The sequence below is a fragment of the Halichoerus grypus genome, chromosome 11, assembly GCF_964656455.1.
Source record: "Halichoerus grypus chromosome 11, mHalGry1.hap1.1, whole genome shotgun sequence".
NCBI lineage: Eukaryota > Metazoa > Chordata > Mammalia > Carnivora > Phocidae > Halichoerus > Halichoerus grypus.
Window position 1 is genome coordinate 4,609,227 of NC_135722.1, and position 22,835 is coordinate 4,632,061.

Below are 22,835 nucleotides of genomic sequence, written 5' to 3' on the forward strand. Positions count from 1 at the left end.
TCTCATCATACTTGGTATTGTCAGGTTTTTTTTTTTTTTAATCTTAGCCATTCCATCAGATAGGAAATGGTATCTTTTTGTGGTTTTAATTTGCATTCCTGGATGACTAGTGACTCTGAACAACTTTTCATGTTCTTCTTGGCCACTTGGGTACCTTCTTTGTGATGATCTATTCAACTCTCTTGCCCATTTGTTAAACTGGGTTTTCCATCTTATTTTTTATTTGCATTTTTCTATCTTCAGGGTAGGAGTCCTTTGTCAGGGCACACAAGAGATTATTTTCTTCGTGGCAGTCCAGGGCTTACCTGTTCATTTTGAAGAGCAGAAAAACTTCATTGTGGTAAAAGCCCACTGTGTTTTCTTCTGTGACTTGTGCTTTGTGTCCCAAGAAAACTTTGCCCATTCCAAAGCAGTTTAGATATTTCTCTTTTCTTATAGAAGCTGAAGTGCTTATATTTAGACCTGTAACCTATTTTGGATTAGTTTTTGTATAAGGTGGACAGTAGGAGTCAACGTTCATTTCTTCCCATACAAATACCCAGTCACTGGTTACAGGCTGCCAAGACTTTCCTCACGCTGCCTTAGCAAATGCTGCTGAGAGCCAACGGACTGTGCATTTGTGGTTTCATTTGCAGATTCTATTTCCTTGATCTATTTCAGGGGCTGGCAACTCTTCTCTATAAAGGGCCTACAGTCAGTATCCTGGGGTTTGCAGGCCCCATGGTCTCTGTTGCAACAACTCAACTCTGCCGGCGGATCATGAGAACAGCCAATCAGGGTCAGGTCCAGTAGCAAGTGGGGGCAGTCCCAGAAGTCACCCACAGGTCTCTACTCCTGTTGGGTGACTCATCAAATTTAATTCTCCCACATGCACCGATCTGCTTCAGAATGGTTTTGAGCAGTATTCAGCAGTCTTTGTCAACTAACATTTCTATTGTTCAACTGGCTACCAAACATTCCACGCAGCTAGTCTCCATTCGATGAGCTACTCTGACATTAAACTGTCAAATTCTAAGGAAAAAAATACCGAAAGGCTTTGACTAGGAGTGTACTATAGTAACAGCTAATATCAAGTGCATGTGTACAGTCAAGCATTATTCTGTTATATATTTAAACGCGTTACACTTAATCTTTACAACTCCGTCACTCTAGGCATCCTTGGAAGAAACCAGTTCACTTCTGTGCACTTGTGCGTGTGTAAAACGATAGCAGTTTTCTTGCACATAAAATCGCTGTGAAGTAAAGTGAATGCACATAAGCACTGAGAACAGAGCCCGGCATAGAGTAAGAACTCCGTTTTATGTGAACAAGAAGAGAATCCTACAGGAAAGTCAAAACCAAAGCAAACCAAGCGCCTCACCTAAGGCAGTGTGCAGCACTGCGGGCGCGGGGGTCCTCGCCTTTGACGCCTGCACAACAGATCGGGGGGGATCACTGCAAGGGCAGCACCGTGTCACCTGTTTTGGCGTTAAGTACTGAGTAGCTGGTCGAGATGGTGAGGACAAAGGAAGCCAGCTTATGCTGAATGCTGAAAATTAATGACTGAAAAGGGATGAACATGGATGGGACAGGGATCCAGAGAGGAAAGTGCATCAAGGTAAAGAACAAACATGGGGTGTGCGAGGAGTCAAGCAAAGCAACTCAAGTCTGCCACTGGAGCGCAAAAGCAGCCAACCCCAGCGTATGCACACACGGGCAGAGCTGCTTGTGAACCCACGAGGTGGGCCCAATTGGGCACATGGGACGCAGCGGACCTTGGAGCCATCTGACCGGAGAGAAGGTGCTTGAGTTTTCAGGAGGCAGCAGTTCTAAGTAAAACTGCAGGCTCAAAGCCAGGATTAGAAAGGTTAGCCCGTGACATTACGGGGCTGAGAAGTGAGCGAAGGGTTAACACTAACATTTATTAAGCACTTACCACAGGCAAGAACTATTCTATCTACTTTTAGGCTTGTACATTTGTTCCTATCAAGTCCCATGTGGCAGGAAAAACGGCTGAGACAAAGAGAAGTTAGCCCCCACGAGAGGGTGAAGGGGGACGTGACCACAAGCCCCTGGCCCCAGAGCCCTGCTCTCGGTCGTCCAGTGAGAGGGCTGCAGAGCCCGGTGTGGAGGCAGGTGCCTGGACCAGCACAGAGGGCCCCGGTGACGGGCGGGCTCTGGGGAGCAGGAACCACACCTGTTGATGTGAACAGGTGGAAGGAGTGCGAAAACTGAGCAGCTGTGAAGCAGCGCCATATGTGAAACACCATTCTGGAACACCTGAGAAATCCTACCACCCAAGAGTTACTGGTAGGGCCGGAGGCCAAGAAATGCAGATTGGAGAAGCGCAACCCACGGAGCAGGTGAGAAGCTCGAGGAGCAGATAAACCATCGGAAGACAAGAGCTAGTGGCAGTTCTCGAGAGGTCAGCGCAAGTAAACTCACGGAGCACCTGTGGGTCGGACACAGACGGTGCCGGGTGCTCGGATGACAGCTGAGGGCACGAGTCCCTGACCCAGGGACGGCATACCCCGAGCTCGGGATCTGGTAGACAGCCTGAGAGCTTATGTCAGGAAGCCCTGACCCCTAGAAATCAATGTGCTGTAGCAGCAATGTCCACAACAGCCAAACTGTGGGAAGAGCCCAGATGTCCATCAACAGATGACTGGATAAAGAAGTGGTGTGTACACACACACACACGCACACACACACACACACGCACATGCAATGACACGGAAGAACTAGAGGATATTATGCTAAGCGAAATAAGTCAGTCAGAGAAAGACCAGTATCAGATGATTTCACTCATACGTGGAATCTAAAAAACAAAACAGAGGAGCAAAGGGGAAGAGAAGGAAAAATAAGACAAAATCAGACAAACTGTAAGAGACTCTTAACTCTAGGAAACAAACAGGGTTGCTGGAGGGGAGGTGGGTGGGGGGCTGGGGTAATTGGTGACGGGCATTAAGGAGGGCACTTGATGTAATGAGCACTGGGTGTTGTATGCTGATGAATCACTGACCTCTACTTCTGAAACTAATAATACACTATGTTAATTAAATTGAATTTAAATAAAAAATTAAAAAGTTAAAAAAAAAAAAAAGGATCAATGGTGCCCCCACACACCTTGTCTGATTAAAGCCCAAGCAAGGTACAAGAGAAGACTTCTAGAAACAAGGAATCAGGCTTTATTTTTGTTGTAGTTATTTTTAATACAGGTACTGTATTGTAGACATCGGTTAGTCTCGCAATTCAGTATGGCCGATACACAGAAACTAAAGTAGAGGCTAAACGAGAGTGTACTTTTACTCCTGGCCCTTGGGCTGGCACCCGCAACAGACTTTCTTCTTTCCATCCTTGTGTCCTTTCCCTGCCATGTAAGATGAGCTAAACAAAACACTACTCCAAAGAAAAACCTCAAGCCGCTCGGGTGTCAGCAGCAGGGGGATGACACAGATGCTGTTACCTTGGGTGGGACGGACAAGCTGACCAGATCCAGACGGCACGGACGCAGCGGCGTGGCAGCCCTGGAGCCAAGCCCCGACGGTGGCCAGTGAGACTCTCCACCGGGCGAGGTAAGAGCATGCTAGCCGTCAGCGGTCCCCAAGGCCCTGTGTCACGGAGTCCGCATCCTTGAGACACGTGAGAGGAGCCCTGTCCTCTGGCGGCGCTGGGTTCCAGAGGACAACGCACGAGGACAGTCTCTTCTGAGGAGCTCACAACGAAGGTTCCTGAGGAGGTGCGCAAAGGCCAAGCGGGGCACCTGCCGTCCGTCCCAGGGCGTGCCGCTGACTCCACCGGCCTCGAGTGCTGGGTCTGCCGCGGGAAGCCCCACACAGGATTTCGACACCATTTACAATGGAAAAGTAAATAAGAAATAAGGCATTAAACATTTGATTTTTTTATTTCCATATGCAATGTTATGTTTAGGCACGCTGTTTGGGATGCTAGCTCTAAAAAAATCGTTGGCCATTATTCAGAATATCCTTTTGGTTTTACATACTGGTCAGGACAAACAAATGATGTAAAAATACGTGAACAGTTTTCTATTACAGAAATGGAAACCTGATCTGCATCTAAAAGTGCAAGGTGAAGAAATTTAACCCTTTCCCCAGACGATATGGCAATATACGATATATTGCTTCAGCTGTTTGAGAAGGCTGTGATGTACTTTTATATTGACATAGAAAATTATAAATTACATTGAATTAGTATCCATAATCACTATATATATATACACAAACCAGTTCTAAAAAAAACACACTGGCTTAGAATTTATGCGTGGAAACCTCACAAGGTACAGGAGAACAGTCCCCATGCGCAGGTGCCAGGTTCTGCTTTCTAGCTGGAAACACAGCCCGCACAACGAACGCGCTCTGATCCACCTGCAGCGCGAGCACTCTTCCACTGGCCTGCCTGATACGGTTTAGGTTTGTTAAATATGCAAACTGCTCAGAAATGGTCACTGGTGATGCTTGTTAACAAGGTAAATTTGGGTGAATGGGTTAAAAGGCAGAGGAACTACCAAAACAAACAAACAAAAAAACAAAAACGAGAAACAAAGTAACTCAAACCACAAGCCACGTACACCCCAAACAGTCTAGTGTCTCACCTGTAGGAGGAACCATTTCAAGCAAACGAGACTTCAACAGAACATATGGCTTTACAGTAACATCAATTTATCAACTAAGTTGTAGCAATAAATACTTAATCTCTACCAATAGACTTACATTTTTTGATCCGTTTAAAACAATACAGAAAACAGTTACCAATCAAAAACTGGTTATAAAAAGAACACCAAATATTTCTTATTCAAAATCACGTTTGTAAGTTAGAACAACCAAAATAACACTTAGAGGGCATTTCAACCCTACAACTCCTTGCCAGCCTGGAAGAGAAATGAATTCAGAATTTTGTACAAGGTGAAAAATGTATGAAAACTGCCTAATACTTTGGTCACACTAATAATTGTCAAATAGTTATGTTTCAAATACAATAGATCTGTGTATTCACTTTTATAAAACTATTCTTACAGCCATTTTAACTATAGTATTACTACTATTATTACATGGGTGGCACGATCTTATTTCACAGGCTACCCATTATTTAGAACAATACAATATAAACATACGCAAAAATTCTTGGTATTTGTCAATGTGCAATATTTTTACACTTCTGGATTTCTCTGTACAATGTCTTAGAATCTAGAATATAAAGGTTGCTGGTCCTGATCCCTTGCAGAGTGAGTGCAGCAGTGACGGCCTGGCGGGCTCCAGGTGAAGTCTCCAGAGGCCCCGAGCGGTGGCGGCCTGCGGTCCTCAGTCAGCAGCAAGCAGGGGTCACTCATCATACGGGGCCGTTGACAGATGTGTCGCCTGGCATGCTTGGCTGGTCAGGCCTGCAGAGGAAGAGACACACATCTGAGGCACTTAAAGCAGAAACAAACGTGGTTTAGCTCCCCGAGGGCGGGGACGTTAATTTTAATACTGTTATGCAACATCTAACACGAAGCCCGGCACTTAGGAGCTACTTCAGGGAATGCTTCACAAACGCATTTATGGAAAACTCCAGGAAATCCAACAGGTTCTAAGCTTCACCTTAGCCGTGGCCAACAGGCATTTAGCAAGGGCTGCAGCAGAGCCGAGCTCCAAGAAACCATCCCACCTCAGCTTCTTAGAAGCACAGGCGGAGACTAGGGCAGTGGTTTTTACTGTTGCTCCCAGACCCGTCACGAGCCACATGCTCATTTCCTCCTTCAAACAGCTTTTTATTTGTTCTATATATTGGAATCCACATAAAATTTCACTTGAAAAGCAGGATTCTTCTACTGAAAGAGGAAAAAAAAAAAAAAAAAAAGGCTCGTAAACAAGACCAACTCTTGAAACCAGGTGTGCACTTTAACAAATGTGCTCCCACCAGGCAAGTGTTAGGGCTGAAGTTGGGAGCACAGAAGAGAGAATGCTAGGGGAGGCTGGGGGGGCTCAGTCGGTTAAGCCTCCGACTCTTGGTTTTGGCCAGGTCATGATCTCAGGGTCGTGAGATCGAGCCCCGGCAGGAGCCAGCTTAAGATTCTCTTTCCCGGGGCGCCTGGGTGGCTCAGTTGTTAAGCATCTGCCTTCGGCTTAGGTCATGATCCCAGGGTCCTGGGATCGAGCCCCACATTGGGCTCCCTGCTCGGCAGGAAGCCTGCTTCTCCCTCTCCCACTCCCCCTGCTTGTGTTCCCTCTCTCGCTGTGTCTCTGTCAAATAAATAAATAAAATCTTTTAAAAAAAAAGATTCTCTCTCCCTCTCCCTCCACCCCCACGTGTGCCCTCCCTTCCCTCTCGAAAGAGAAGAGAAGAGGGAATGCTAGATGAACAGTATGGTGGCAGATACACAAATTTGACCTTCCTGCTTAAACACAGAAGAGTCTTGGCGGCGTTTCCAGAATTTACAAAGCCGGCTTGGGAAAGGGTGCTTAGAGAGGCACTGGGAAGCACACAGGGTGCTTCTGGATCAGCCCGCAACTCACGAGCCCAAGGCTTCAGACACCCGCCAACTCTGACAGAGAGCCAGGAAGCTGGCTCCACGAGCAAGCACTCTGGTGACATTCAGTGTCTGAGAGGCAGGGGGACCGGGGTTCTGGCAGCAGACACACCGGGTACAGATCCCACTATCACCGCTCACAAGCTGCTGGGTCTCAAGTGCACTTTCTCCCCTCTCCCAGATCAGCTCCTCCCCCTGTGAAAGGGGGACAACAATCCCCACTGAAGGTGGGTGAGTATGTGACGGGTGCCGAGTGCCTGGCACACTGGCCAGCAGAGGTATCGCACATGCTCGATCCACAGTAGTTAAACGTTAAATTCCGTGGCCATGCAGGCGGTTCAGGGCAGTAGTGTGCATCTGTCAACCCCAGGGCTCATGATAACCTGGTTGTGACAGGGACCATGTGGGGAAGAGGGCATCTGGCAAGTCCCAATGGCTCTCTCTACCTCCCGTACTTCGCCCTCAGGACACAGATGGGATGCGCTGGACCACTTACCTTCTCCCTGCCATCACAACAGCTTAATGTCACCTTCTGAGCGGCCTTCCTCCACCGCCCCATCTAAATGGGACTCCTGATCTCCCGTGCAGCTGTCCCGATTCTTCAGCAGCACCTCTTTCTACACGTCCCTCTATCATCTGGGGGTCTTTTATGCAACTGCTTCCCCCACCCCGGCCTAGACCACTGGCTGCCACACTTCCATGTGTTGGATGAAGGACAGATGGATGAACGTGTGGACACAAGGGATGCCCTCCTCTTTGTCCACTGGCCCTCCCCAGTGTTCCCCCCCACCACCTCAGTCTGGCAGATTGAGAGGCAGGGCTCTTCACATCAGACGTCTCTAGGCGGGTAGAAGAGCAAGTGGGTTCCCCTAAAGCAAGGAATTCTGCCCTCCAGAGAGCCAAGGAAATGATCCCCGAGCCTCCTGTATCATTTACGTCTGAGAAACAAAGAGAGTCGTGAAGCAACTCCAGACTGGAATAGACCTGGACTGTCCTGCCTTCAAGCAGTTCTCAATATAAAGGAAATTTGTAGGCAGAAATCAGGGAGATGACATAACGGACTAGGAATAAGATCCTATAAAATACCTTTGAAAAAACATCCACTGAAAACCCCAGGCAAAAAAGGTGACTTGCCCAGAACACTTCGAAGCATACCTGGGGCCGGATCCCTCAACGCTGGAGGGTCACCATGCCTCCTCCCCCCAAAGCCTTCCCTAGAGCCAACATGCTCAAATAGTTCTTATAATTAAGTTGTTTTATACGCCAAGAAGGCTTTTTTTTTTTTTAATCATAGAAGCAAACCCCTCATGCCGGCTATAATTCCCATGAGAGAAACAAAAGCAGGGTTTGCCCCACTAAAGAGGTTTGCCAACCAGTGAACAGAGAGCGCCCCCTGCTGGTTCCCACTGGTTATGTCACCTCTAAAGTGACAGATTCGGGGGGTGGGGGCCTGGTGAGGGGGAAAGTACAACTTCTCTGAAATGGCTTTAAAGGTTACTTTATTCCTTATGGAAGGAATGTACAAACTTAGATATATATAACAAAAAAGTTAACTCTGGGAAGTGCTGAGCAAAGTTCCTTGTGGTCCAAGGGCAAATCCTCATCTTCTGGCGCGTGCTCTGCAGCAATCGGAGGCCGCCCTTGCTCTACCTCCGAGGCCGTGCGTACGGGCCGGAGCGCCGGCCCTCGGCGGCTGAGGCTTTGGCTTGGCCTATCCCTTCAGACCACTGGCTCAGTCTAAGCAATAGGTGACTAGAAAGAAAACATCACATTCCAAATCACTCCGCTCTGGCAGTGGGATTTTCACACTTAATCAAGACAAATATTTTGCACACACAAAACCATACAGGGAATCATCCAACAGTTAAGAATACGTAACTACATTTATAAAAGGGTCTCCAGGAAGGCTCCCCGTGTGTCACACGTGCACGATTATGGGAAAAGGGATGCCGGGTGTTGCTGGCGGCTGGTGACCTCGTGGAGCCCGTGGGAACTTGGCTACCACAGCCTAGGGACCCCAACCCCAGAGGGGCTCAACATCAGCCTCAACTTAGCACCTCCTCAAAAATAAAAAAAGTGTGTAGGGGGGAGGCACAGCATCGAAGAGCCTTCCCTTCCATTCTGAGTAATTTCTTAAAGAGCCACTGAGGTTACTGAATCTCCAAAAGCCAGTCAGTTTTTGGATTTTGGGGTAAGGAGGTAAACTGTTCTGAGTTCTCGGCTCAGGCACCCTGCCTAGACGTGGCCTGGGAAAATGCTCCTGTGCCGAGGAAGTCCCTGAATGCCCGAGGACACCTGTAACGAGCTCTCCATCCCACCCCAGATGCCAACTTCCCTCCCAGCTCCCGCGAAGACAAGAGCCACAGCCAGAGTAGGGCCTGGGCAGATCTGAGGAAGTGGGGAGTTACCTCTGCTCTGGGCTACTGCTGGGGGGCCGGGGGCCCGCAGACTTTGCCTCTGCTGTCTCAGGGCTCTCCTCGACATCTTTACAAGCAGCATCTTGAGAGGTAGACAGTTTTCCTTCCTCACTGCAGTAAAGAGGAGGATAGGCAGCGTTAGAAATCCCATGTGGCGGCACCGGCAGAGGATGAAGGCACATGCAAATGACCCTGGAAGTCATGGCGGCCATGGAGTAAAGCCCTGGGGCCAAGCATGCTCAGGGGAGGGGCCACAGGGACCACAGATGGGGACTGGGAAATCACGAAAGGCAAGGATCACACACGGGAGGGAACCAAAGGAGGGACAATGTAATGCAGCTGGTGTCTGATAAGGAATGGCCCGCATTACTGTACATACCGATAGGATTTCAACACTCTGAAGCCAAGTGTGCAAAACAGAAAAAGAAATGTACAAGAGTTTCAGAATACTCCTATAAATGAGGAATGTGGGGGGTACTATGTCCACGACTGCACATAAGCAGAACTGCAGACTCGGTGGAGGTGTCAAATGAACCTGTTTGAAGGAATGAGTCTTCAGTTAAGGCATTTTGCTCTCAGGGCCCAGCCCAGCATTCAACAGTCACAGCAGGAGAGACCCCTGTCAGCTTGCTGCTCCTGTCCCAGGGGCAGGGTACCAGGGGCCTGCACCAGGACGGAGCTCTCTGACAGTGCATGAGAAATACAGACACTGTGAAGGAAGACAGAGCCAAGAACGGTGGCCAGAACAGGTGAGAGCGGATCCTAAGGGGGCAACCAAAATATAGGAAGGGTTATCTCCCCCTCTGATGGCTCCTGGCGGAGAAAGACAAGTAGCAAACGCTTTTGATTGTTGATTGTGGGCTGTAAAAGTAGACTGTTAGCGATCCTGTCTGGACCTCCCATTCTGACACAATCAAGGCAGCACTAGAATCAGCTAAAGGGCAGCTGGAGAGTCCCTCTGGGAAGGGCCATCATTCTCAGAGCGGAGTCCTGTCCTGGATTTGCTTACGAAAAATCTAACTTTAGGATCATTTCTTGGGTGGCTTTCAGATGGGTCTAGGCAATTTATAAGGAGGAAATTGAACTAAAGTCTAAAGATTTGTTGACAACCCAAGTCACCTGGTTCCTTACTCCTCTTTATCCCCATTCTCCACTCCCTCCCCCCAAAAGCAACTCTCCTGATGTGCTTCCTACATGTTACTTTCATTCTTAGAAAATGTGTATACTCATTACATACGTGCATTTTGGAGGCACAGAAAGGGCTCTGAGTTGCACACCTCACTGTATTTCTCTCTAACTCAGCACAGTCTGGAAGACCCATGTTTCCGGTGTTGATGGCACAGTGCCCTACGGGGTGAGCCTCCCAACTCCCCCTGCTCCTCACAACGACCCTCTGCACAGCGCTGCACCGCCCCCGCGACTGGGTCTCCGTGTGAGCTTTTATTGGCACTTTCAGGTTTTCTCTCTAGATATGTGGGTTTAATTATTTAGGAATTACCTTAAAGTTTGATGTACTTTATGACGGGTATTTTGCCTTTCATTATACATCCTGGTTGCTTATTACTGATGCAGAGAAAAGCTACTGATGTTTAAAATGGATCTGTTACCCAGCAGCTTCGCTGAACTCTTGTTAGTTGCAAAAGTTTGCTACTGACGTGGTGGTAGGTGATCGTTATCATCACTGCCTATCTGATCTTCACCTATACTGGTTTTCTTTCCTCAGAACACTGCCCAGGACTGTCATCTATACCGCGCCAGTGACAACGGACAGCCTTATTTGTTCCTCACCTGAAAGGGACAGCATCTGCAACTTCCTCAGTAAGTGTGTTCTGCTTTAGTATTTTGGTATTTAACTTCTGCCAAGTTAAGGAAATTCATTTCTGTTCCTGTTTTGCTCAGCTTTGCGTGTGTTTAAGATTTCATTTTTATTTGAGAGAGATAATGACCTGAGTCGAAACCAAGAATTGGACGCTTAACTGACGGAGCCACCCTGGTGCCCCTGTTTTGCTCAGTTTTAATCATATATGGGTATGGAACTTTATCAAAAGCGTCTTCAAAAATCTCAAATGAATTCCCCCTCTGTTAACATATCATAAATGACACTTTTCCTGACGGTCCGGGGAAAACCCCAACTTACCATTACGAATTATTTTTGATATGCTATTGCGCTCGGTTAGCAAATATTTTCTATAGGATTTCTGCATTTAGTTTGCTTTTAAGTGATATGAGCTGATCGTTTTCTGTAATCATCCTTATCTGGTTTGGCATTAAGATTTCATGGCCTCATAAAAAGATCCAGCAGGTTTTGCACTTTTTCTATGTTCTGCAACAACTGAGGTAGGAATGAGCAGACGAATGTGCATGAAACAGCATCGAATCATTACTGCAACCAACACATCCTATTTACTTGTAAAGCTGGCCTGCTCTGGAGCTGGTTTGCTCCGTTTTCCACCACAGATAATGGCTTGTGTGTGTCCTTTTTCCATTTAAATCTTATTATTAGCTTGTCTTTTTCTTCTTGATATTAGGTTTTTCCCCTACATCCTGCTCCTGAATCTTCCTTTGCAGGTAATGGCGGGTCTTTTCATTTTATCATTTAGAATACCAGAAATTAAATAAAGAAAATTCATCAACCTTTTCCTTTACGGTTTGGCTTTTTTATGGTTAAAAAACCCTGTAACCCCCAAATTATAAAGAGATGCTCTCATGTTTTCTTCTCAAAGTTGTAGTTTTGCCTTTCGTATTTATGTTGAGGCAGATTTAATTTTATTTTTTCCGTGACATGGGTAATCACTACTTCTCAGTCCATTATTTCCTCACCGACTTTAACACCATTCTAGCATGCACCAAGTTCCTGTAAGCGTGGGGTCTACCTGCACAGCATGCCCATTAGGAGCTCTCACCTGGTGATGCCTCCCTCCCTCCCTTCTTCAAAATGACCCTGGTTATTACTGGCTCTTTGGTCCGCTTTACGAATATCACCATCAGCCTCTTAATCTCCACGAAAAGCTCCAATGGGATTTTGATTAGAAACGCATTCATTTTCTACGTTAATTTGTTAAAAATCCCAAAGATATCTTCTCATTAACAAACATGGCGTATCTCTCTACTTATTTAGGTCTTTATTATGACTTTCAATCTTACAGACAAGGTTTAACATTTTAATTTAAAAGGGGGCGCATCTAGCACATCTCATATCGGTTTAAAGGATGCAATGGCTAAACTTCCCTGGTAATTTGAGTACTTGTTCACGGATCTGTTTGGAATTTTTTTGTGTAGAAAATAATAATCTACAAACAAGCAAGAACCATTTTAGTCTTTCAAATCTTTATACCTTTTTTTAATTTACGCAGCATTGGCTAAGACTGCCAGCCCAGTGCTGAAGAGCAGAGTGACTGAGGCCCGCCTCGCTGCCCGGGTCGTGTCTTGGAGGGAGTATTTCGCATGCTTCACTGTGAAGAACCAAGTCTGCTATAGATTTTCAGAACACACCTTTAGCAGTTTCAAGGAGCTACTTTCTCGACGGCCAAAAAATCGTGAATGGCTTTAATTTTCATCAACTATTCCTCTCCATCTACCTAAGGTCCCAATGGTTTTTATCCTTACAGGTCTGGGAATCACCCCAGAACACTTTACCTGGTCACCCTACCCTCACCTGCACCGGACACATCCTCCATCCTGACTCAAGAACACCCTGTTGGACTCGGTTTGCTAGCTTTTAACTTTGGAGTCTCGTGCATATGCGCCCCCATGGGGAACCCGTGCTCCCCTTTTGTGCTGTGTTTTGCAGGGACCTCACCGCGAGGTGGGACGCACCCCTTCTGCTCCGCAGGGCTCTGCCGAGTACGGAGATGCAGCCTCGAGCGCCAACCCTGCCGCAGCCCCAGCTCCGCCAGGAGTGCTGTTGCTGTTCTTTCAGGGTCGTGCTCCTAGTTTCCTGTAGGATTCCTTTTTTGATCCATGAATTTAGAAGTGAGGTTAATTTCCAAACGGACGGTTCAAGCTATCATTCTGCTGCTGATTTCTACTGACTGCATTACATCTGGAGAAGACTGTGTGCAGGGCACTGACCCTTTGGGTTTGATGGGCCAGTTTCTACTTGGCTACAGATGTGTCCATTTTTTATTCTCCTGTATTTTGAACCCACTAGACTTAATCTACAGTCTTCTGAGTACTAGAAAGAGAGGGGAAAGGCACTCAGGGACCCCAAACTCTCCCTGTCTTCATTCAGACTCATGGGGCTGAACAGAGGCGCTAAGATAATGTCAGGCTAATGCCTGAACCCACATCTGAATCAAATCAAAGATGTTAACACTTGAGGTGCTCCCCACCCCCCCAACAACCTGAAGCTGCCAGCAGGATCTGGCCCTGGTTACCTTTTGAAGACTGCGGTTTCTGTCTTGGCATCTACAGTGAGGCTGAGAGTTTCCTTCATGCCGCCATTCATCACTGTCTCAGTTACCTTGTCTGTACTTTCTGCATCCTCCTCTCCGTCAGAGCTGGCTTCCATGGCTACGCTGGCTGGCGCTGAAACAGAACACACAGTGGATGGTCACGCATACCAAAACCAACAAGAAGTCTCCCCAACCTTCTGTGGGGACCCATCCACCTGATGTTCCATCTACTGCTTGAAAAAGAAAGATGGTTTGCTGGCTGTTGCCTAGGCCATTTCTTGATGGGCAGCCTTCTTTTTTTTTTTTTTTTTTTTAAAGATTTTATTTATTTATTTGACAGAGAGAGACACAGCGAGAGAGGGAACACAAGCAGGGGGAGTGGGAGAGGGAGAAGCAGGCTTCCCATGAGCAGGGAGCCCGATGCGGGGCTTGATCCCAGGACCCTGAGATCATGACCTGAGCCGAAGGCAGACGCTCAACGACTGAGCCACCCAGGTGCCCCGATGGGCAGCCTTCTTAAAAATGCCATTCCATAGGCTTTTTTCAGCACAGGACCAGCGGGCCCCTCCAGCCTTCCCAGTTCAGTGTCTACCCACACCCCCAACTTCTCCCAGCCAGCCGTACCATTCCGGGGGTGTTCCAGTCCACAGCCAAGGGCACAGGAGGCAGCTGGATATATTCTAGCCTCCGCCCGCTTCACCCCACAAGTATTGAGGTTATAGTTGTTTTTTTTTTTAAGATTTTATTTATTTATTTATTTGTCAGAGAGAGAGAGGGAGAGGGAGAGAGCACAAGCAGGGAGAGTGGCAGGCAGAGGGAGAAGCAGGCTCCCCGTTGAGCAAGGAGCCTGATGTGGGACTTGATCCCAGGACCCTGGGATCATGACCTGAGCCGAAGGCAGACGCTTAACCAACTGAGCCACCCAGGCGTCCCCTGATGTTACAGTTTATTCAGGCTACTATTCTCATTCGTCCTTTTCCTTTCAGTTGGGTCCCACTTGGGTCTTTAAGTTACTTTCTTATGGTTCCTTGTGGATTATTTCTTTGTTCTGTAATAGGTAGCCATATGCTATACTAGTTATAAGCTTGGGCTCTCAAGTCACACTCCCTGAATTCAAACCCCAGCCTCACCACTTACTAGCTGTATCACTCTGGGGCAAGATTTTTCTTATCTATAAAATGAAGTTAACTAAACCCACTTGAAGAACTGAGAGATAAAATGGGGTCATCTATATAAAATGTTTAGAAGAATGACAAATAAAACCAACATTAGTTACTGGTTTTATTACCTTTCCTACCCCTTGGTTCTTGTGCCCCCCCCCCATGTCCTCCTTTCTTTTTCTAAGGACTTACTTCTTTCTCCCCTCCACATACTGATTCCTCACCCCCCTTCACCAACCTCCCTCTCCTCCCACCTCCCAAGCCCCATTCATTAGGCTGAAAAGAGCTCAGGGTCTCTGCAAGGAACAACGTGTGCAGTTTGAACATGACAACCCACTGGATACCCTTGACCATCTCAACTGTTCATAAAGGTGAGAAGACAATAAACAGCCTTACAGCCTGAAACATGCCGAGACACCCATGTGCGCTCCAGTAAAGCAAACTCCAAGTGACAAAAGAATTGGGTACCAGACGGGCTTGAAAACACACACACCTAATTCTGATTTTATTCACACTGGGCACTGTAGACTAAGACATTCTTCTTTTCTGGGCCTGTTTCCATTTCTGTACACTGACAGGACTGAACAACTGATAACAGATCCCTTATGCCTTCTAGAATCACCAAGCCTGGTTCTGGAATGAATACATAATTTCTTTTCATCGGTTGTCCTGCGGACCTCAGACCCACCATCTCAACTCCCTAACTCCTTTGAGCCCTTGAGCCGGTGAGTCAAGACTGGCTTTATAAACTGTTATGTGGACAGAAACAAGTGTTTAGATCTAGAAAACTAAGCATACAGCCCCAGCCTGAGCAACCGCAGCCAAGCGGCCAGCAGGCTGTCAGCTGGTGCCCTGCTCCCCACACCTACCTTCCGGCTGTGCGGCCAGTGTGGCAACACTGGGAGTCAGAGGGCCCATCGGCTCGGTGCTGGTTTCCATTTCCACCGGAGAATTACTCCTTAAAGAATCTTTTGTACTTTTAGAAAAGAGAAAATTCAGATGTTAGCAATGGCAAATAGCCCTCAGTTACATGGTTCACAAAAACCCTCTGAAAGGCAGCTCTGGCCCCACTGGGGTGACACGGGCAGTCGGTCAGAGAGCCCACGGACAGAGACACAGACAGACCTAGGTGCAGAATGCTGCTTGTGGCGCAGGTGAGCGTGTGTAGGCAAACAGCCCGCTAAGTGAGCAGCACAGGAGCATGGAGGTTTCGTAGAGGTTTGCAGAAAGGTTCAAAATGCACCAGCCTCTCATCCTCGCCCTCGTCACCAGGCGCCCAGGGCTGGGACAGCAGGGGCTGACAGCACACCGTGGTGCCGATCTTAGGAAAATCCCTGCTTACACTAAGCCAAACTGCCTGCGGGCCTCAATGATACTTAACGAGAAAACATGAGCTGTGCACAAGGGGTAAAGGGAAGTGAGCTGCTTCAACAACAGTCCCAGTAACCAAGGGCTCGTATGCCCTAGTTACAAAAGACAGAAGAAAGCAAGAGGTGGAAACTCGACTGTCCGGTGCTAGAACTGAGTCCGTGAAATAATTTACAATACTTTGGAGACATTTCCCACAAATCTCACTTTTGCCCCTGAACTATAGCTTCCTGCTATCCTTAGAGCTGCCGTAAAGCCACGTGGGTTTTAGCCAGTTCTCTGGTTTGTTGAAGACAGTAACCACGAGCTCCTAACAGTCTGTGCTCCTGGCCTGCCTATTACCAGTGATTAGTTAAAAACATTACTTGTCAGAGCAGGGAAAGCAACAAAGTCTTTCAAATGGGGTGGTGGAGATAAAGAAAACAATGTTTAGCAAATCAAACTAAGCCTAGTAAGACATGAAATCCATGATTACTACTCACATGCTGGTAATATGATTCACGAAAATTATGAAATGCCAGGTTGCTGTCATCAAGAATACTACAAATAACAAGACTGACAGCCATCCCTGCCACGCCCCTTAATTTATAGCACCAGCCTAGCTCCAAGGGAAACAGAAGTTCCTATTATCTGTTAAATTCACGATACATTGTGCATCTTCTGTAATGCTCCACAGAGAGGTGTCTGTCAGGAGTTCTTGGTTCCACCTTGTTCCGATTCTCCTCAACCCTGTTTTCTGGTAGCTCGGTGGGGCTAGAGAAGCCCCAGGGGCCGGCACCCTGCTACGTCACCTCCTGGGGCCACACTGTCCCGGGCTACTTTGTGCACAGCCTACTGCCTTTCCCAGCTCATCCTGGATAAAAGGAAGGAGGACGGAGACTGGTTTCCTTGTAATTCGTAGCTGGGTCACTACTCCCCCCATGCTGATTTGTGATCTTGTGCAGGGCACCACCTTCAGGAAGGGAGTAAATCAAGGTGACACGCCATCCCCAGTCCTACAGAAAGGCTGAGGGGGCTGGCACACGGGCACTCACCTCAGGGAAGACGTGAACTCTGAGAAAGAGGCCCAGCCTGTCTCCTTGGTCGGCATTGGCTCCTCTGTGCTCCAGACATCAGACCCCACAGAATCCAAGGGAGCACCATGGGTTGTCTCCATGGGGACATCAAAGTTGGCTGACCAGTTGGGTGCTAAAAAGAGGAGAGACATCTCCTTTTGAGAATACTTCAAAAGTTCAGTGGACTTCAAGGTATTTTTCAGAAACAGATTCACAATGATAAAGGCCAGAGTGGTGGGGACAGGGCACTCTATCATGCCACTGGTAGGAGCAGAAACAGCACAATAACTTGGAGGACAATGTGATAACATCTATCCTCTTATAAAAACTGTAGGTTTCCTTTAATCCCTTAATTCCCATTTCTAAGATTTTTTTTCTCCAATAGAAATATCACACGAGGATGCAAAGCTACATATAAAAGAATATGCTAATTTCTTACTTCTGACAAATGTACCAAGAGTCTATTAACACGGGGAGAAGAGGGGTGAAGGAAGGGTGCACAGCCGCTCCCTGTACAATCTCTGCAACTTTTCTGTAAATCCAAAGTTATTCCAAAATAGTTTAGGAGAAAAAAAAAAAAAAGCAGAATGTTGGATATTCAACTGCAATAAATTGGAAACTTTAAATGCTTCCCAATCCAGACATGGCCCCAGTTCATAATTTTAATGGCCTCCCTGCAGTCCAGTGTAGTTAGCACAAACAGGAAGGCTTCTGGTGACATAAGAAATACATATTTGGGGTCCACTCACTACCACGCCCAAACCCCTGGAATCCCTGAAGTAGTGTCTTTTTGTATGCTAAAGAATGACTGGTGGCCTCAGGATGGGGCTCAGGATGGGGCTGGTTGCCAGGGGAACCAGCCAGTGGTTAGAGGGCTGGAACTTTCAGCCCAACCCCACTGCCCACCCTCCTAGGAGGGAAGAGGGGCAGAAAGTAAAGGAAATCACAAATGGCCAATGATTTAATCAAACATGTCTACTTAATGAAGATTCCATAAAAAACTCAAACTTCAGGGGTTGAGAGCTTCTGGGCTGGTGAACAGCAGGTACATCCCAAGCTCCATGGGAACAGAAGATAAGATCCTATGCTTGGGACCCTGCCCGCCCATGTCTCTACTTCTCCCTTCATCTGGCTGCTCACGTCTATCCTCTGAAACAGCCTCACGGCGCTGGCTGCCAGCCGAGGTTGGATCTAACCTGCAGGTCTGTTTAAACGTCACCTCCTCAGAGATGTGTCCCTTCAGATGAACGCAGGTCTCTGTTCATGTGCTCTCACTGCACACCACGCTAAGCTACACAGAAATGATCTTCCCAGAAGAGCGCCCCAGAATCTACCACAATCTCTGTTTCCTCAAGAGACTCTAGACCCCTGGATACAGAGTCTGTGTACCACACCTGGTACGCAGCCCGAACCTGACAAAGCCATGTAGACTAGAACTGAATTACAGAGAGAAAAGCCCATTTCTTCCTCCTGAAGATGGTGAGCTGGGGAAGCAATGAGAGGAGAGAGGCCAAACCTCTCTTCCTCCAGGGCTCTCACTTTCCGGCTCTGTCCCGTGGGGCTGTGCTGGGTTACTGCTAAGGTCCCGGCCAGCTCTGGGGTGGTAAGGCCCACCCAGCACCCCGAGCTGGCTTTCAGCCTCCAGGAGTGAGTATATGAAGGCCTTCCTGGGGACCAGGACGCACTGTCGGCCCAGAAGAAAGCCCCAATATCAACCCACAGAAAAATGTATTTGAATTTTTAGAGGTTAACAGGTATTTTTTAAAGGCCAGCGAATGCAAGTCTTCTTAGCAAGTAGCAGGACACAAATAAGCACTGAGGCCAGACACGTTCTAGGGTTATAGGCTTCCTCAATCAACTCTGAAGAACCCATTTCAAATAGTTTCAGCTTGAAGTGGTTTCCTCTGGTTTAGTGCATTCCCGATTCCACAAACATAGCCTTTCCTTGTCTTCCATAATCTCTGGTCTCTCCCCTGCTGCCAGGCACCCAGGCTCTGCAGCCAGAGCCTAGGACCACCCCCCAAGCCCATCCCACCACAGTGTGCTGCACCTCTAGCCAGACCCACATGGCGGGGTGTCCACATTGTTAAGACACACCCCATCATCACAGGGACAACTTGCTCCTTCCTTCAGGCCCCATCCTGACACACCTCCAAGGGGACTCAGAAGACTGTGTTTCAACCTAACTCCCATCCTGCAGATCAGAGTGCCTCGTTTTTGTTTTGTTTTTTTTAAGATTTTATTTATTATTTGACAGAGACACAGCAAGAGAGGGAACACAAGCAGGGGGAGTGGGAGAGGGAGAAGCAGGCTTCTCGCGGAGCAGGGAGCCCGATGCGGGGCTCGATCCCAGGACTCTGGGACCATGACCTGAGCCGAAGGCAGACGCTTAACAACTGAGCCACCCAGGCGCCCCCAGAATGCCTCATTTTAAAACACATTTCCAACACACAGTGACTAATACAGGTGAAGAGAAGATGACTTACGTTCATTCAAGTCTACCTCCATTTTATCCTCTGTGCTGGAACTACTGGGTTCAAACAAGTCTTGTTTCGCTCCGTCTTCTTCCTCAGAGTCTGTACTTTCTTCACTGTCTGTACTCCCCGAGCTGGGGGGTGGGGGGTGGGAGGAGACCGAAATAGTTAATGCTGCCTGTCAGTCACCAGCTAAATCCAGAACATTCTGAAGGTCATCCAGTAAGAAAAAATCATATGCACGTCAACTGATTCATTCCTGCCTTCGTGAGTGTGCCGCCTAACTGCTCTCAGCTGTTCCCACCGGCCCCTGGCTCTGCGCGAACGTCTGGGGCGCGTCTACAAACCGCCTTCTGACAGGGCCTCGAGGTAGCTCATTGTGGCGTTCACTTGCACTTCCCTCACGGCCAAGATGCTGAGCTGCTTCTCATGCGCCCGTCTCCCACCCACACATCTCTTCTGAAGGGTCTCCTCACATCTGTACTACAGTTTAAGAAACAGGTTACTGTCTGCAATTCTTACAGAGCCCTGAGAGTCCTTTCTGCACCCTCCAGAGAAGCCTTGTGTCAGGCGCGTGACTGCAAATGTCCTCCCCAAGTCTGTGCACCGTCCCTTCCTTCTTACTAGTGTCACTAGCCGAGTAGAAGTGCTTAACTTTGACAAGGTTGAGCTTATGAAAATTTCCTTTCATGCATAGTGTTTTTGGCATCCTATTTCAGAAATCTTTCCCTAACCCAAGGTCACAAGGATTTTCTACTTTAAGTTTTATAGTCTGACGCTTCACATTTAGGTTTAAGATCCGTTTGGAATCCATGTATATATGGAATTTGGAATCCATGTGTATATATGGTAAAAGGTATGGACTGAGCATTTTGCATACAGATGTTCACCTGTTCCAGAACTATCTGTTCAAAAGACTATCCTTTCTCCACGGAACTGCTTTTGCACCTGCATCAGAAGTCAGCTGCCTCTAAGCCTACTTAATTTATACTCTTTTCAGTCCCCAGAACTATTCTGTCTTACCGATCATACTAGATCTCAATTACTATATTTTGAAATCAGGTACTGTCAGGAGTCTTCTAATTCCATTCTTTATGAAAGCTGTTTTGGCTCTTCTAGCTCCTTTGCATTTTCATTTGAATTTAAGTACTAGCTTGTCGACAGTTACTAAAAAACCTATTATCATTTTACTTGAGATTACACTGATTCTAGATCTGGGGAGAATGGGCATGTTAACAATATTGAGTTAACATTTATCAATTCTTATTTCTCTCAGCTGCCTTGTAATTTTCAGTGTCCAAGTCTTAACACATCTTGCCAGATTCATCCTTACGTATTTAATATTTTGATGCTACTATGAATAGGATTATTTAGTAACTTCAATTCTGTTTGTTGGAATTGTATAGAACTACAATTATATAGACCTAGCACCGTGCAATCATGCCAAACCTACTTAATTGTTCTAATAATCTTTTCGTAGATTTCAACAACAAATTTTCTACATGGACAAGAACTGTTGTCTGTGAAGAAAGATAATTTTTACCCTTTCCTTTCCAATCTAGATGGCTTTTCTTTTTCTTGACTTATTGTACTGGTGAGAAGCCCCAGCAACAATCCTGAAAAGCTGTGGTAAGAGCAAACATCTTTTGTCTTGTTCCCGATCTTTGGGGGAAATCATTCCATTTTTACCATGCTGCCAGCTGTCTTGTTCCCGATCTTTGGGGGAAATCATTCCGTTTTTACCATGCTGCCAGCTGTAGATTTATTGTAGAAGCTTTAATCACGTTAAAGAAATTCTCTTCTGTCTCCAGTTTGCTAAGAATTCTTATCAGGTATAGATGCTGGATTCAGCCACATGCTTATTGATTGGTTTTCAAATGTTAAACCAACTCATATTTCTGAAATAAACCCTCCTTGGTCATTATGTATTATTGTTGCATTTATTTACTAAAACCACATTATGAGAGTTTCTGCATCCACATTATGAGAATAACCGAGTCATTTTTCTTGTCACGTCAGCTTTGGTTATCAGGTCACACTGATGTGGCCTCACAGAATGACATGGGCACTATTTCCTCCTTTTCCATTTTCTAGAAGCCTTTATAAAGCTGGTCTAATTCCTGAAATGTTTGGTAGAATTCACCAGAGAAACCATCTGGGCCTGGAGTTTTTGTGTGTATGTGGGAAGTTTTAAACTAAAAATTCAACTTCTTTGGTAGATAAAGGACTATTTGGGGTTTTTTTCTTTTTGTTTTGAGTTTTGGTAGCCTGTGTCTTTCAAAGATTGTCTAAGTTGTTAGGTTTATTAGCACAGAGTTGTTTACAATATTCCCTTTTTATTCTTTTAGTACCAGCAGTGATGTCGCCTGGCTCATTCCTGGTACGAGCCATTCCTTTTTCTCCTGACCATTCTGCCCAGAGGCAGAATCAACTTCCTCAATCTTCTCAAAGAACAGCTTTTGACTGCAACCATTTCCTCCACTGTTGTTCTGTTTGCCCTTCATTCTGGTTTCTTGAGGTGGAAGCAAAGGTCACTGGTTTGAGAGGTTTCTGCTTTCTTAATATAAACAGTAAAAAAATGATCCTTTGAATACCCCCTTTGATTTCTTCTGTAACTCACTTGTTACTTAGTTTCCACATATTTGGAGGTTTTCTAGAGGTCTGTTACTGAGTTCTAATTTAATTTCACTGGTGTCAGAGAACATACTTTGTAGGACTTGAAACCTTTGGAATTTACTGAGATTGGCTTTATGGCCCGAATATGATCTCTCTTGGCATGAATATCTCGTGACCCTTGGAAACAGTGCCTGTCCTGCTGCTGCTGGGTGGGGAGCTTTGCAAATGTCCAGCAGTGTCACGAAAGCTGACAGTATTATGTGTTCTGGGTCTTGGCTGATTTCTGCCCATTATCCATCACCAGAGGAGGAGTGTTGGAGCACAGGACCAGAACTGTGGATTTGTCTACTTCTTTTGCAGTTTTCTCAGCTTTTGCTCCGTGTATTTTGAAGCTCTGTTATTAAGTACATAGGCATTTCAAAGTGTTATGTCTTCCTAAAGACCTGACCCTGTTATGACCCTTCCTTTACCCCTTTCCTCTGAAATCTGCTTTATTATTAAATAGGTAGATGTTCTACCTTTTCTTTTAACCTGTTTGTGTCTTTATATTTCAATTATTTCTCATAGGCAGCATATGTGAGACCTGATTTTTTATCCAATCTGACCATCTCTTCACTTTAACTGGGGTTTTGGGATCACTTATTTAATAGTATTCAATGATTCCTGATGGGGCTGCCTAGTTTTAATGCTATCGTACTGCTAGCTGTTTTCTGTGTGTCCCAGCTGCCTTTTATTTTTTTGCCCTCTTTTAGATAGTTTTTATGATTTGATTTCCTTTGTTGGCGTATTAACTATAATTTCTTGTTTTGTTGCTGAGTGGTTGTCTTAGGACCCACGATATACATC

At 46.6% G+C, this 22,835-nt stretch overlaps 1 protein-coding gene across 11 annotated transcripts in view; it reads right to left on the minus strand.

Moving 5' to 3' along the window:
* Positions 1-3,144: 3,144 nt before the first annotated feature.
* Positions 3,145-22,835, minus strand: part of PPP6R3 (protein phosphatase 6 regulatory subunit 3) — a 138,241-nt gene continuing 118,550 nt past the window's right edge. For 4 of the 11 annotated variants that reach the window (XM_078057702.1, XM_078057701.1, XM_078057699.1 and 1 more), the window contains 6 exons: positions 19,386-19,507; positions 16,879-17,032; positions 15,346-15,452; positions 13,299-13,449; positions 8,914-9,033; positions 3,145-5,377 (listed from right to left, as the gene is read on the minus strand). In XM_078057702.1, coding sequence (XP_077913828.1) covers positions 5,326-5,377; positions 8,914-9,033; positions 13,299-13,449; positions 15,346-15,452; positions 16,879-17,032; positions 19,386-19,507 — 706 coding nt within the window. In that variant the 3' untranslated portion in view covers positions 3,145-5,325. Of the gene's footprint in view, positions 5,378-7,987; positions 8,258-8,913; positions 9,034-9,301; positions 9,320-13,298; positions 13,450-15,345; positions 15,453-16,878; positions 17,033-19,385; positions 19,508-22,835 lie in introns of those variants that run through there. The other 7 variants (XM_078057703.1, XM_036105407.2, XM_078057698.1 and 4 more) reach the window with 3 other exon arrangements.